Raw genomic sequence first — 14,367 nt, forward strand, 5'->3', positions numbered from 1 at the left:
CAGGTGGATTTCTGAGTTCAAGGACAGCTTGGTCTACAGAGTGAGTGCCAGGACAGCCAGGGCTACATAGTAAGACCCTGTCTCAACAACAACAACAAACAAACAAAACATACTATTTTCCAAAGCTAAGGTCTGTGGCAAGGCACTGACTGCTGTTAGCGGGTCTTCAGCAGGGGATGAGAAACCTCAGCCAATACCAGACAGCCACACCCTCGGGCTTGTCTCTCAGCCTCCCTATGATCATCAATTAGCTGGAAATCGCAGCGGCAGTGACAGCCTTAAACCTGTGCTGATCAAAGACCAGGAGGATAATCAGCAAGCTCTGGGCTCGTAGCACGCACAAGGTAAGGTGCCTCTCGCTGAGTTTGATTTTCTGTCAAACCCTCATCCACACAATGCTACTGTGTTCGAATACCATGCACTATGTGCATTAGGGCTTCATGGACAAACTGGAGAGCCACTAAGCTGTTGCATTTCAACTGTCTTTGTGAGTTCTTTCAACCCAGGCTGACAACTGCTTCCCATTGTCTGGCCTGGGCCCGATGCACAGGGGGGGCTCAGTAGATATCTGAACTATTCAAAAGGCCCCGCACATCCTGCAGCCTTAGTCTCCCCTCACCTGAACCCCAGAAAAGTATTTATTTATTTATTATTTATTTTTGCCTGCATTGGCTCTGTAGAGCCTGTGGTCTGTGTCTGGAGAGAAAGCCTAAGGTCCCAGGTGACTTCAAGTGTAAGACACTGGGAAAGGGTTTGTTGGGAATCCAGGCGTGTTGCACTCAAGGACTCTGATGGACAGTGTCTCTCTCCACCTATATTTCAATGCTCCCATGATGTGCCATATGGGATTCTGTAGTGAAGGTGTGAAGGAGGGAGGGACAGCTGCCTGTTTCAGTTGGGCTGACACAGGGTGCGCCATGCACCAGCAGACTGGTTCTTGGAATGATGGCAGTAACCACACAGACCTCCTGTTGTTGGCAGAGAGAAATGACTTCAGATGAGTGGTCAGCAGCTGAGGACGAAGGCCAGCTCTCCAGACTCCTCAGGAAATCGAGAGACTCCCCCTTTGTCCCCATGGGTAAGTACCCACCTTGTTGGTGGCAGGAAAACCACCATGGAAAAGAACTCAGTGTCCCGCCCCACCCCCACGCCCAGTTGCCGGGACTTTCTAGTTCAGACACTGGTGGACTTCACCAGTCCTTTTATTCAGTTTTACACATTTCATCAGGGCCCACCTACCTCTTTTACATTTACTTATTCTGGTGGTGGTGGTCACATACATGCCACAGCACGCATGTGGAGCTCAGGGGACAACTCTTAAGTGTTGGTTTTCCTCCTCTTCTGCTATGTGGGTTCCAGGGATCGAACCTAGGTCATCAGACTTGGCAGCAAGCACCTTTGCCTGCTGGGCCATCTTCCCATCCCTAAAGTCTATCTAAAATTAGTTCACAGTCCTTCAAACAGAATCCGCTTAATGAACTCATGGGTTCTGACTGAGGGCTGGAGCAGCAGTTTAGCATCCTTCGAGTCCACTAGAACCATCTGTCTCTCTGCTCTGTGCATCACCTGTTTTGATGTTATAGATTTTCCTTCCATTGCTGTCGGGTGTGATGGAAACCTTTTACTTCTTGAGGGCTGGGATGTAGCTCGGTTGGTAGAGTTAACCTAGCATGTGCAGAGTGGTAGATTCAAGTCTCCATATGGAATAAACCGGTGTGGCAGATCACATCTGTAAACCCAGCACCCAGGAAGGTCTGAGCCTCAAGGTAATCATCATGCAGAGGTAATCATCATGCTCAAGGCCAGTCACGTAAGATCCTGCCTCAGGGAGGGAAACCAAGCCCCTTCGTGCCATGTGAACAGATCCCAGTAATGAGCTGCCGTGCCTGTTACACATTAAGTTAGTGTTCTCGGATTATTGCAGAGATGAAAGTGTTCCCACTAAACTCAATTACTGGAAAAACAGGAAGTTGCGCTGACTTTCATCTCCAGAGGGACAGAGGGAGTGTCTCAGTGAGCACAGGACCTGGACTTGGCCAAGGAAAGAGACTCAGGTGTTTGTTAGAAAACAAAGAAGGAAAAAAATTTGTATGTATTCTTCAAGTTTTGTTTATGCTTCTGTAATTTGAACAATAAATACGGTTATTCTGCCACAGGACAGACTGTCTCATACAGATAATTTAGAAAATACTTTTATTGATGATCTGAATTCACTTCCATTATTACAAATAAGATTTATGGGTCAGGACTCAGAACGAGTATGCTTGCCCGGAACGCCCTAAGGCCCCAGGACTCAATCCAGAGCACAGTAAGATGAATAAAAATAAATCTATGATTCTTCTTGGTTGTTTTTTCTCTTTGAAACAGGGTCTCTCCATGTAGCCATGGCTGACCTGGAACTCACTGTGTAGACCAGGCTGGCCGCAAACACAGAGATTTCTCTTTACAAGAGTTTTGTAGGTGTACGGTGTCTTGTTCAGGACATTTAGGGTTCTTAAGCTTTTCCTAAGATAGGGTACAATCATGAACACTTTTGTGTTCTCTACATCCTGTACTTGCTTATTTTATTGGCATATATTCCAAGAGTAGAATTACTAGTTCAGAAAGCATGAGCAGTTTAAGATGATTATATATTTAAAAAATATATATGTAGAAAGTTTTTAAAAAAAACCTTATTTGAGCCAGGCGTTGTGGCACACGCCTTTAATCCCAGCACTCGGGAGGCAGAGGCAGGCAGATTTCTGAGTTCGAGGCCAGCCTGGTCTACAAAGTGAGTTCCAGGACAGCCAGGGCTGTACAGAGAAACCCTGCCTCGAAAAACCAAAAAAAAAAAAAAAAAAACCATAAAACCATATTTGTGTGTGTATATGTGAATGTGTGTACACTTGTGTGTGACTGTGTGTGCACTTGTGAGAGCAGGTGCCAGGTGCAGGCAGTTCTGGGAGAGCAATGGATACTCTTAACTGCTGAGCCACGTCTCCGCTTCACTTAAATCTTATTTATTTATTATAAGTGTGTGTGTGTGTGTGTGTGTCTGTGTGTGTCTGTGTGTGATTTTGAAGGGGGCCTATGTGGAGGTCATAAGACAACTGAGTCAGCTGTTTTCTTCCATCTTTGCATGGGAGCCAGGAATTGAGCCCTGGCTGCAGGCACGCACATCTAGACCTGGGACAACACAGGCCATTACCCACCTAGCCATCTCACTGGCCCCGCCATCATTCTCTTACTGGCTTGCTTACTGCTGCCTGTACATCCTGCACATTAATCATCTCACTCAGCTGAATTTACTAACAAGCCTATAAAACACAGAGAGCTGTGGTCATTTGCTCTGGATCTTTCTCCAGCTTGCAGAATAGACCACGAAGGATACAGAGATCATCGAGCCCTAGAAACACCTGTTCCGTTATTGTTTCTCATCCCACGTGAAAATCAGTGCATTCTATAAACTGTGAACAGACATACAGAGCCTGCAGTTTAAGGGGATGGGATTCAACTTATAGGCATTATAAAGAAAATAAAACTGGGCAGGGGTGGCACATGACTTTAATCTCAGCACCTGGGAGGCAGAGGCAGGCAGATATCTGAGTTCAAGGCCAGCCTGGTCTACAGAGTGAGTTCCAGGACAGCCAGGGTTATACAGAGAAGCTCTTTCTCTAAAATAAACAAACAAACAAACAAACAAATAAATAAATAATAAATACTTAGGTATAAATGCATTTATATTGACAATTACAAAATGGTAATGAAATATTCAGATGACCTGAATGTTTATGCTACTTATTATGTTCATTGATTAGTAATTGGTAGTATATATGTGTGTATATAGATACAGATACACATATAGATACAGATACACATATAGATACAGATACACACATTATAGATACAGATACACATATAGATACAGATACACATATAGATACAGATACACATATAGATACAGATACACATANAGATACACATATAGATACAGATACACACATTATAGATACAGATACACATATAGATACAGATACACATATAGATACAGATAGATACATATACGCACAGGTGCGTGTGTGCGCGCGCGCGCGCGCGCGCGCGCACACACACACACACACACACACACATACAAAGCTTAGTATACTAAGGAGGTCTGCAGGCCTTTTTGGCTGCTGTCCTAGGTTCTTGCATCTACCCACTTTCCAACCCCCTTCAGCACGAGGTAGGAGAAAATAAAGTTAGAGGAAAAAGGAGGCACTGATGCTGTTAGATTACTTCCTGTTGATGGGGGCATAGAGTTCCTCGGGGGCAGTGTTGATCATCATCACCAGGATATCTTTGACTTCTTCCTCTCATCCTAGCTCATGACCAGTTGGAAAACCTCAGGAACAGGAAGCAGCAGCAGAAGCAGCAATGGGATCCGCAGCCTCCTTGGGTGTGCCCATGCCTCTAACAGCCTCCTTGGGGTGCCCAGGCCTCTAGTAGTTCTGGCTTTTAGACCCTCTGAATTCCAAATATAAGTTACCTGTAGCTGGGCAAAAATCACCTCCCTCCTAGTGCAAGGGACAAATCATAATCACCTGCTGTGAAGCTGTGACTTACACCTGCTGTGAAGCTCTTACTCACACCTGGGATCAAAACAAAAACACATTCACATAATGTAAATGGGTTCATAAAGAAACCAACACTCTCACTACAGAGGTCAGATGGGTCCATATGAGTCCATAGTGTTAAGATAATTCTGTTACAATCCCAACAAGGATTTTGTGGATACAATAAGCATGAGAACCTGAATTAGGCTTCCAGAACCCATATAAAAAGCCAAGTTGTAGAGACACTCTCTTGGGATCCCAGCTCTGGGGAGGTGGAGCAGGGCAGATCTGCAGGGCTCACTGGGCAGCCAGTCTGGCCTACTTGATGAGTTCCAGGCCAGGGTGAACAGCACATGAGGAGTGACCCCCCTTAGGCTGTCCTCTGGCCACTAAATGTATATGCAGAAGTGTGTGCATATTTGTACACACATACACACATGGACACAGTACACATGCTTATCCTAAGATATATGGAAATTATGGAAATTGTGAATTCACCAACAGCTAAAACAGTGTTTCTTTTCAGTACTCGAGACTAGTCTGGAAGCCTGGCTCATGCTAGGCAAATGCTATGTTGTTTTTGCCCTTTGAAGTAGTCTCCCTGTCTTGCTCAAGCTGGCTTCTGACTTCCCTGCTTCAACCTCCCAAGTGCTATAATACAGGCAAGTGCACTGTGTTCTGTTCTTGCTTTTTTTTCCTGTTTGTTTGAGATAAGGTGGAAGGAGGCACTAGGTCCCTTAGCTAAGGTATTCCAGACTCGATGGAGGAATGATCTCTGGCCTTGTGACTCTCACTGTTCTGGGGCCTGGAAGCTGATGGCCTCTGGAAATTTAACTTTCTCTTGCTATTCTGTGGCCAAAAGCTGCTGGTTTCTGGTGATTCATTCCTGCTGAGGGCAGCAGGGGATTAAGGAAAGAAGTTTGTTGCTTGGGTCATCTTCTCTTTGACTTTCAGGGCCTTTCACTAATCAGGTGAGAGGCTCAGAGTTCATTAACTCTTTGTGAGTCAGACTGAAAGGAAGAGAGTCAGGCACACAGAAAAGAACACACTTATATCAGGTAAGACCCTTACAACAAGATAACTGATCACATGATTTTCTAAATACTTTCATTCCACAAGTTCATAGTAAGTTTAAGGCAATAGTCCATGTCATAGATTGATATGACTTAAGGCATCACATCAGCATTGTTTACATGTTTTTTTCATTAAGACTAGTACCAAACTAAACATTATCTTTTTCTAGTTCCATAAGTTCATTATAAGTTTAAAGCAATAATTTTATGTCATAAGTTAGCACAGTTTTGTCAAGAGACAAACCATCTGCCTTGTGTCTCATGATTTTGAAGTCTTGTATTGATAAACTAGTCCATCACTTATTTTCTGTCCTTGCACCTACAATAAATTGCCCAATCCCAGTTTCTGACCTTTTGTTACCAGATAGAGGCCTCGTTCCTAGCCTAGAAGGAATGTTTTCCTTAATCATAAATGTGTTCCAAGACTGCTTTCTTTTCCTAGTGCAATCAGCTCATGACATGTGAAGGTTTACAGAGCTCTATCTGCAGCTTTCATTCTATAGAGGGCTTGAAATTACTTGAACCAATTTAGGAATTATGAAATCACCAATTTGTCTACACAATATTACTACATGAAAGTACATCTTCCTATTGATCCTGCAGGAGATCACGCAATAGTGTGGGCAGATGCTCAAATTCCCTGGGCTATGTAACAGTGGCAGGAAAGGCATCCCAGCATCGAGAAGCAAACCTGGGCTGAAGTCTCTGAGGACCCTGCACCTCAGAGCTCACCCATCTCAGCCATGCACAATGGTGGGCCATCTCCAGAAAACTCACTTGCTTGGCATAGCCTTCCCTAGATGGCTTCTGCATCTCATAATGCAGATGTTCAAAAATCTAAAACACCCACGACCCTCACTTCTGACCCAAGTATGTTGGATGAAGGTTACCAAGCCTACACCTTGTCTGTCTTCTGGGTAATTATCTTTTACACAGCCTTTCGTTTGGCTAAGGGGAATGCTTGCCTCTTGTTAATCTAATTCATGTCTGTTGTAAAATAGCCCCTAAGCTTTGTTACATATTTTTAACAAATGGGTTTCTGTTTTTAAATATAAAATTTATCTTCATTTTGCATTCACTGGTGTTTTACCTGCCTGTCTCTGTGTGAGGGCATCAGATCCCCTGGAATGGGAGTTACAGATAGGTATGGGCTCCATGTGGGTGCTGGGAATTGAACCTGGGTCCTCTGGAAGAGCAGCTAGTGCTCTTAACCACTGGGTCATCTCTAATTCCCTAATTCATCTGTAAATCTGCAGGTATGGCAGGGTTTGTGGCTGTGCTGACCTACGGTCTTTACAAGCTAAATTCCAGAAGAGAGCAGAAGATGTCCCTTCATCTCATCCACGTGCGGGTTGCTGCCCAAGGATGTGCAGTGGGAGCCGTGACTCTAGGTAAGCTGCCTGCCTCTTCTTAGGTCTGGTTGTCCTCCATGGATGTGTGCTTGTGTGCAAGTGTGTGTGCTTTGTTTTACTTATTCTGTAAATTCTTGGCAGAAGATAAATTTTGGATCGAAATGATATGAGGTAAAGAGATTCCCCTCAGGGGCTGGGGAGATGAAGCAGTTAAGGGCAGGCTGCTATTGCAAGTGATTGAGCCCTGCACCCATTTGAAAGCTCACAACCATCTGTAACTCTAATTCTGAGGGTTCTGGCGCCCTCTTCTGGCTTCTTTGGGTGTCGCCATGCCTGCAGTGCACGTTCACACATTCAGAAACTCATGGACAGAAAAATAAAAGTGGATCTTTAAGAAAGCAAGCTGAGGGGCTGGTGAGATGGCTCAGTGGGTAAGAGCACCCAACTGCTCTTCCGAAGGTCCGGAGTTCAAATCCCAGCAACCACATGGTAGCTCATAACCATCTGTAGCAAAATCTGACGCCCTCTTCTGGAGTGTCTGAAGACAGCTACAGTGTACTTACATATAATAAATAAATAAATAAATAAATCTTTTTTAAAAAAGAGAGAGTTTTAAAAAAACAAACAAACAAAAAAAAACAAAACAAACGAACAAAAAAAAGCAAGCTGATATAGATGAGGCCTTCTCAACTTCTTAGGATTTCCACCTGATAAAATCCGACAAAACTGCCATACTTTAAAGGGATGGTGGTCACCTTCTAGGGCAGCAGTTCCCAAGCTTCCTAACACTGCGACCTTTTAATACAGTCCCTTATGTTGTGGTGACCCCAACTATAAAATTAGTACCTGTAACCTTGCTTCTGTTATGAGTTGCAAATATTTGATATGCAGGAAACATGACCATGTGAAAGGGTCAAAGGGGTCGAAACCCACGGGTTGAGAATCGCTGCTCTAGAGGAAATGCTGGCATGGCTTGGCTCTACACAGCTCCACTAACAGCGGTGCCTGTGCCCCTCAGCCTGTCTCACGAGCAGATGAGGAAGCTTCTTAGGGGCCAGAGGTCTAAACAGCCTTTTAACTTTCGTCCCAGGTATGAAGCTTTGCCCAGCGGCTGACATACTTAGCAAGGAAAGATTAGTCTTGGTTACGATTACTTAGAAAGAAAAGATTAGCGGCTTAGTTAGGGTTTCTACTGCTGTGATGGAACACCATGACCAAAGGTAAGTTGGGGAGGACAGGGTTTGTATGACTTTCACTTCCACATTGTAGCCCATTGTTGAAAAAAGTCAGCCCAGGAGCTTTAACAGGGCAGGAACCTGGAGGCAGGAGCCGATGCAGAACCCACGGAGGGGTGTGTACTGGCTTGCTCCTCATGGCTTGCCTAGGGATGGCACCGCCCACAGTGGGCTGGGCCCTTCCCCAGCAATCACTAATTAAGAGAATGCCCCACACAGGTTTGCCTACCTGATCTTCGGGGCATTTTCTCAATTGAGGTTTCCTCTTCTAGATGACTTTAGCTTGTGCCAAGTTGGCATAAAACTTTCCAACACAGACCATTTAGGTTTTGGTCGGCTCACTGCATAGCCCTGGCTGGGCTGGAGTTTAAGGTGATCTTGGTAATGCTGCCTCTCAGATGCTCTGATTACAGTTACTTCACTATGCCTGGCCTGCATTTTTGAGGATTGTTTGCTTAAGACAGAAAATCTCTAGGCAGTGTAGGCTGGCCTCAGAAATCATTACTTAAGTCCAGGCCAGACTCAAAATAACAGTCCTCCTTGGTTATGGGACTACAGGCGAGTGCCTGATAAGACAGGACAAGCAGGGACAATTCAGAACTCTCAAACAGAAGCCATCCACACAGGGCAGACTAGATTCCTACAGTGGTTCTGGTTGGCTGTTTCCTAGGGACCTTTATGAAGCTTATATATTGCTTCAGGCTTCCTGGTACAGGGATTATGTGTGCATTCCTTGTCTTGCTCAATGGATTATGCTTAAGTGACCAGATCAATGTGAACTTTCTAACTTGACAATAGGAACTGTCAAGTCAACCACGCCAACGCTTCTTCAGGCAAGGCCATCTCATCCAACTAACTGTAACTACGTTTCTAATTCAGTCTGGTAGAACTCCAAGGGTACCCTAATCTCACTGTTGGAGAGGTGTACCAAGATGGCTTCTGGGTGCAGTATCTTTACACAGTACGGCCTAGACAGGCACATTAAAAACATTTACTGCTGGGCGTGGTGGTGCACACCTTTAATCCCAGCACTCGGGAGGCAGAGGCAAGCAGATTTCTGAGTTTGAGGCCAGCCTGGTCTACAAAGTGAGTTCCAGGACAGCCAGAGCTATACAGAGAAACCCTGTCTCGAAAACAAACAAACAAACAAACAAACAAAGAAAAAACCCCCCAAAACCCATTTACTCAGCCAGGCAGGGAGCCATGCCTTTAATCCTAACACCTGGGAGGCAGAGGCAGGTGGATCTCTGAATTCGAGGCCAGCCTGGTCTACCGAGTGAGTTCCAGGACAGCTAGGGCTTCAAAGGCAAACCCTGTCTCGAAAAACCAAAACCAACAAAGAAAACCAAACTAAACCAACGCCACATTGGCTTGGCGTTCCCGAAGTTACTGTAGTTCCCTACCTCCAAGCCTGCCTCCTTTGTACTAAACCATTCCTCCAAAACCACATGGCCAAAGTTGTTATCACCCCCAAACCCAACTTCAAGGACAACCACTTCGGTTTCCAATCGAGGCAGCACTTCCCAGCTGTGGCCAGCCACAGGCCTGACTTCCCAAGGGATCTCATCCACCATCATGGTCATCAAAGGACACCAAAGCAAAGCCCCTGTCCTTACCACTGTCTGGGTCAGTCTTCAGGTTCTTAGTGTCACCAACAAAATTAATTCTCACAGTTGAGCAGACCCCTGGTCTCGTGAGCATCTTCCCCTGAGCACACGTTGGTTCAGCCTCTCTCCCATCCTCCTCGTGTGCCCCACATTCCTGGTTCCTTCCAGCTGCTCTCCAGCCACAGAAGTGAGGCACCCAAGCTCTGGGGTCTTTTCTGTTTGGTTCTTCAAAGGTTTGCCATGTGGCTGCCCCTGTGGCCTTTCAGGAAATGACAGGCAGTTTGTTCCCTCAGGAAAAGCTAACCTGGTATCATATGGGGACATTTTTGTTTGCCCTGTTGTGAGTGGGAAGCAACCCAACTATCGTCATGGGGATGCTGCCAAACAGCCTGCAGCATACAGGGCATCCGACAGTGGGAGTAATCTAGCCTCAACTTGCAGCAGCCTTGAGACTGGGAGACTGCCATGGAGGGAGGCAGGCAGCCAGAGGATGAGGGAGACAGAGAGACTTCAATTGGCCTCCCCCAGTATAGCCACTCCCTTTATCAGGGAGGAGGAAATGCCCATATCCAGGTAGGCCTGGCCACTTCAAGAGTCCTGATAGCCCCCTCTTTTGTCTGAGAAGGATGTGGTGAGCCGCCAGCCTCCCTGGAGTCAACGGAGACTGAGAGATCCTGATCTTAAGGAGCTCACTGGTGGCATCTGATTGGCAAAGGCAGGGAAGGGATGCTTGATTGCTGTGTCTGGCAACAGTTCAAGCAGTGACAGCATAGGCTAAGCCACGGATCTCGGGCTCTGGTCACCCAGTTCTGGTGGCCCTAGAACTGGATGTTGGGACAGCCCAGAAGGAAAAAAAGGCTTGAACTTGAAGCACACAGCAAGGATCTCTGGGCTGGTGGCCCACTTCTTTACTTGCATTATCTCACATCCCAAGGCCTCCTCCCAACATGTACATTATATATATATATATATATATATATATATATATATATATATATATACACACACACACACACCCTCCATATGTGTGTATGTATATATATGCATATAAACACATGTAACACATATATGTACATATACATCTATACAAAAACAGACATATTGTAATCATCTCTCTAGCTTTCCCCAAAAGAGACCTGCAGCCGTTTACCAGGAAACCAGAGAGAAGATAGACACATTTGCAGGGAGTTTTGAAAGGCCGGCAATAAGCCAGCAGATGCCTGCTCTGGCACAATTACAGTAAAGTGCAGCTCAAATTCTGAGCTGGCAGAGCTCATTGTGTTCTGCGGAGGGTCTGCTGCACACACAGCCTGCCCCAAGGATGATATTCTCTAATCCTGGAGCGTGTCACTGGAATGTGTATCCTTGGCGGCTTTCGGCATCCTTTTAAAATGTATTATTATTGTGTGTGATGTGTGCATGGGTGTATGCATGCACAGCATGCGTGTGGAAGTCAGGGGACCACCCTGTGGAGTGGTTCTCTCTGTCCACTGTTCACAGTTCCTGAGGATCACACCCAGACAGTCTGGCTTATGAACTGGATGTCCTCTTGCCAGCACCTGTCAGAATCTACACACTGGTCCCCAGGCCTGAAGGAAGGACCATGGTGATAGAGGGCCAAGTGGATGCCATTCTAACTGTCTGCTTCTACCAAAATGGTAAACCACGCATTACAGTTCTAGAGGGATGGTGGAAATGAAGTCCCCGGGCTTTGGGGACACCAGCAATGTTTCCCAGTGCCCCCATACAGCTGTTTTGGTAGAAGACAGAACATCTTGGAGCATGCAGCTGGACTTCTGCAGAACTGAAGCCTTTGGCCACCCAACGACTAGGGGAAGAAAACAGGAGTCCAGTACGATTCCCATGCGGCAAGATTGCTTAGTGGCTTCAGTTTGAGTCCTGAGACCCACTGTTCTCGGACCCCCGTGTTCGCCCTGTGGCGCGCACACAGGAACACACAATAAACAAACAAATGTGTCCCAAGTTCTTGTCTCTCACTCATACAGAGGATGGAGAACCAAGGTCAAGGCTGAGGGAGAGAGTGCTCAGCAGGCAAAGCAGGCAGCACTAAGGAATGCCCCAATGCCAGTCACCTGACCGGCAGCTAGCTCATTACCTCAGCTCGTTTTCAAGTGTCCACACACGTGTGTACTGCACGTGAAGCATGTGTGTGCTTCCTATGCCCTCCCTAGTTCCCCTTCTCTCCTTGTGTGTATGTGTGTGTTTGTGTATGTATGTGTGAGTGATTTTATACAAAAAAAAATCTTTTCTTTTCTTTTCTTTTCTTTTTTTTTTTTTTTTTTTTTTTTTGGTTTTTCAAGACAGGGTTTCTCTGTGTAGGCCTGTCTGTCCTGGAACTCACTCTGTAGACCAGGCTGGCCTCGAACTCAGAAATCTGCCTGCCTCTGCCTCCCAAGTGCTGGGATTAAAGGCATGTGCCACCACACCTGGCTACAAAAATCTTAAGATCCAGAAATGAGAGAAAACTATTTCTGAGATGGCCATGACCTGTTTGACAAGGTCATCTCCAGCTGCAAACAACAGAAGTTCTTTTGGCGGTAAAAACCAACCAATGCCCACACCCCACTGCATAAATATACCACATTTTCCTTCCTTGTCACGTGTTGTCATTAATGGTTTCATCTTACTAAGAGCTAGCTCTGCCTCCACCTGCTGTACCGAGATACAATCCGAGGCTAACCCCAGCATCTGGAGCTGATGTCTCAGGTTCCCTGAGTTTAAAGGTATGGTCCTCCACGGAGCTGCTCTCAGCCTCTGATGGCAGCTGGATGCTCATTGGCATGAGCCTCCGGTGTGACCCACGAGGGTCATCAGTAACAGATGCTGTTCTTTCTCCTGCAGTTACAAGTTTTAGGTCTTGTTATCTTATTGTATAGACTATACATTGTGGCTTACAGAGAAACAGGGCTGTCACTCTAGACTCTAACTGTTAACCTCACATTATACTTACAGAAGTCACCATTCAAATGTCTCCATGACTAGGGAGAAAGCCAGAATATAGGAAGCCCTGGGCTCCAACTGTAATATGGCCTAAAACCCAGGCATCTTGACATCTACCTGCGATGCTAGCACTGAGGTGCAAGCAAGTTCAAGGCTGGCCTGGGATATGTGAGATCTCACAAACCCTTTGAATTACAGACCCCACATCCTATGTATAAGGAGGTCCTTAGGGATATGGGAAGAGAACACTATACTGTTTCTTGAAAATGAAGACACTAGCCAGATGTGGTAGCTTACACCTGCAGTTCCAGCTGTTAGAGAATGAGGAAGGATCCCGGGAGTCCAGGAGTTAGAGACCACACAGGGCAAGTGGTCCAGAACCTGACTTACAAGCAAACAGGTTAAAATGAAAAAGAATTCTCTGCTAATATGTAGGCTATGTATATTACATTTATAGTTTAAAAATAAATACGTGTGCCTGTAATACCAGCTGAGGCAGGGGGATGACTTGGAGAGACTGGGCATGGGCTGGAGAGGCAGGGGATGACTTGGAGAGGCAGGGGATGACTTGGAGGGGCAGGGGATGACTTGGAGGGGCAGGGGATGACTTGGAGGGGCAGGGGATGGGATAGAGAGGCAGGGGGATGGCTGGATGATAAAGTGCTTGCTATGCGAATGTGACAACTGAGATCAGATTCCCAGAACTCACGTAAAGCTGGATGCAGTGTGCCTGTGGTGAGATGGGAGCTGGAGAGATATCCCAGGAGGTGGTCAGTGGGCTAGCCTGGTGTATGCAGGATCCGACAACAAAGAGACCCCATCTCAAATGGGAAGGGGAGATCCAACACCTGAGGCTGTTCTACCTTCCCACAGGTGTGGGACAGCATGCACAAACTCACACACAAACACACAAACAAAAATTAAACAAAAAGCGTGCAGGGTGTGTGTGTGTGTGTGTGTGTGTGTGTGTGTGTGTGTGTGACTGATAGTGTATGGGGTTGTAACAGTACAGATATAGGCAGCACATTATGAGCTCCCCTTAGAGATCTAACTGGATCACTAGAGAGGCAACGAGTGTTGGTGATCATATATTCATGGAATGTACATTTAGATGGTTGGCAAGAAGCAAGAATGAACTATCTCTAACTCAATAAAAGAAATGAGTCCAGAATTCTCTCTGAACCTGAGGTTTTATTCACTTGTGTGTTGAGTCAGGGTCTCACTGTCCAGTGCTAGCCTCAGACCCCCTATGTAGTCAAAAATGGCTCTGAACTTCAGACGTTCCTGACTCTGCCATCTGAATGCTGAGATCATAAGTGTGTGCCACAGCCGGGCGTGGTGGCACACGCCTTTAATCCCAGCACTCAGGAGGCAGAGGCAGGCAGATTTCTGAGTTTAAGGCCAGCCTGGTCTACAGAATGAGTTCCAGGACAGCCAGGACTACACAGAGAAACCCTGTCTCGAAAAAAACAAACAAACAAAAAACCAAACAAACAACAAAAAAAAAAACCGCCGGGCCTGGTGGCGCAGGCCTTTAATCCCAGCACTCGGGAGGCAGAGGCAGG

At 46.1% G+C, this 14,367-nt stretch overlaps 1 protein-coding gene across 1 annotated transcript in view; it reads left to right on the plus strand.

Moving 5' to 3' along the window:
- Positions 1 to 266: 266 nt before the first annotated feature.
- Higd1c (HIG1 hypoxia inducible domain family member 1C) overlaps positions 267 to 14,367 on the plus strand; it is a 15,754-nt gene continuing 1,653 nt past the window's right edge. Inside the window, exons 1-3 of the mRNA XM_021216997.1 lie at positions 267 to 344; positions 982 to 1,078; positions 6,904 to 7,038. Coding sequence (XP_021072656.1) covers positions 988 to 1,078; positions 6,904 to 7,038 — 226 coding nt within the window. The 5' untranslated portion in view covers positions 267 to 344; positions 982 to 987. The remainder of the gene's footprint in view (positions 345 to 981; positions 1,079 to 6,903; positions 7,039 to 14,367) is intronic.

The sequence above is a fragment of the Mus pahari genome, chromosome 17 (assembly GCF_900095145.1).
Source record: "Mus pahari chromosome 17, PAHARI_EIJ_v1.1, whole genome shotgun sequence".
Lineage (NCBI taxonomy): Eukaryota > Metazoa > Chordata > Mammalia > Rodentia > Muridae > Mus > Mus pahari.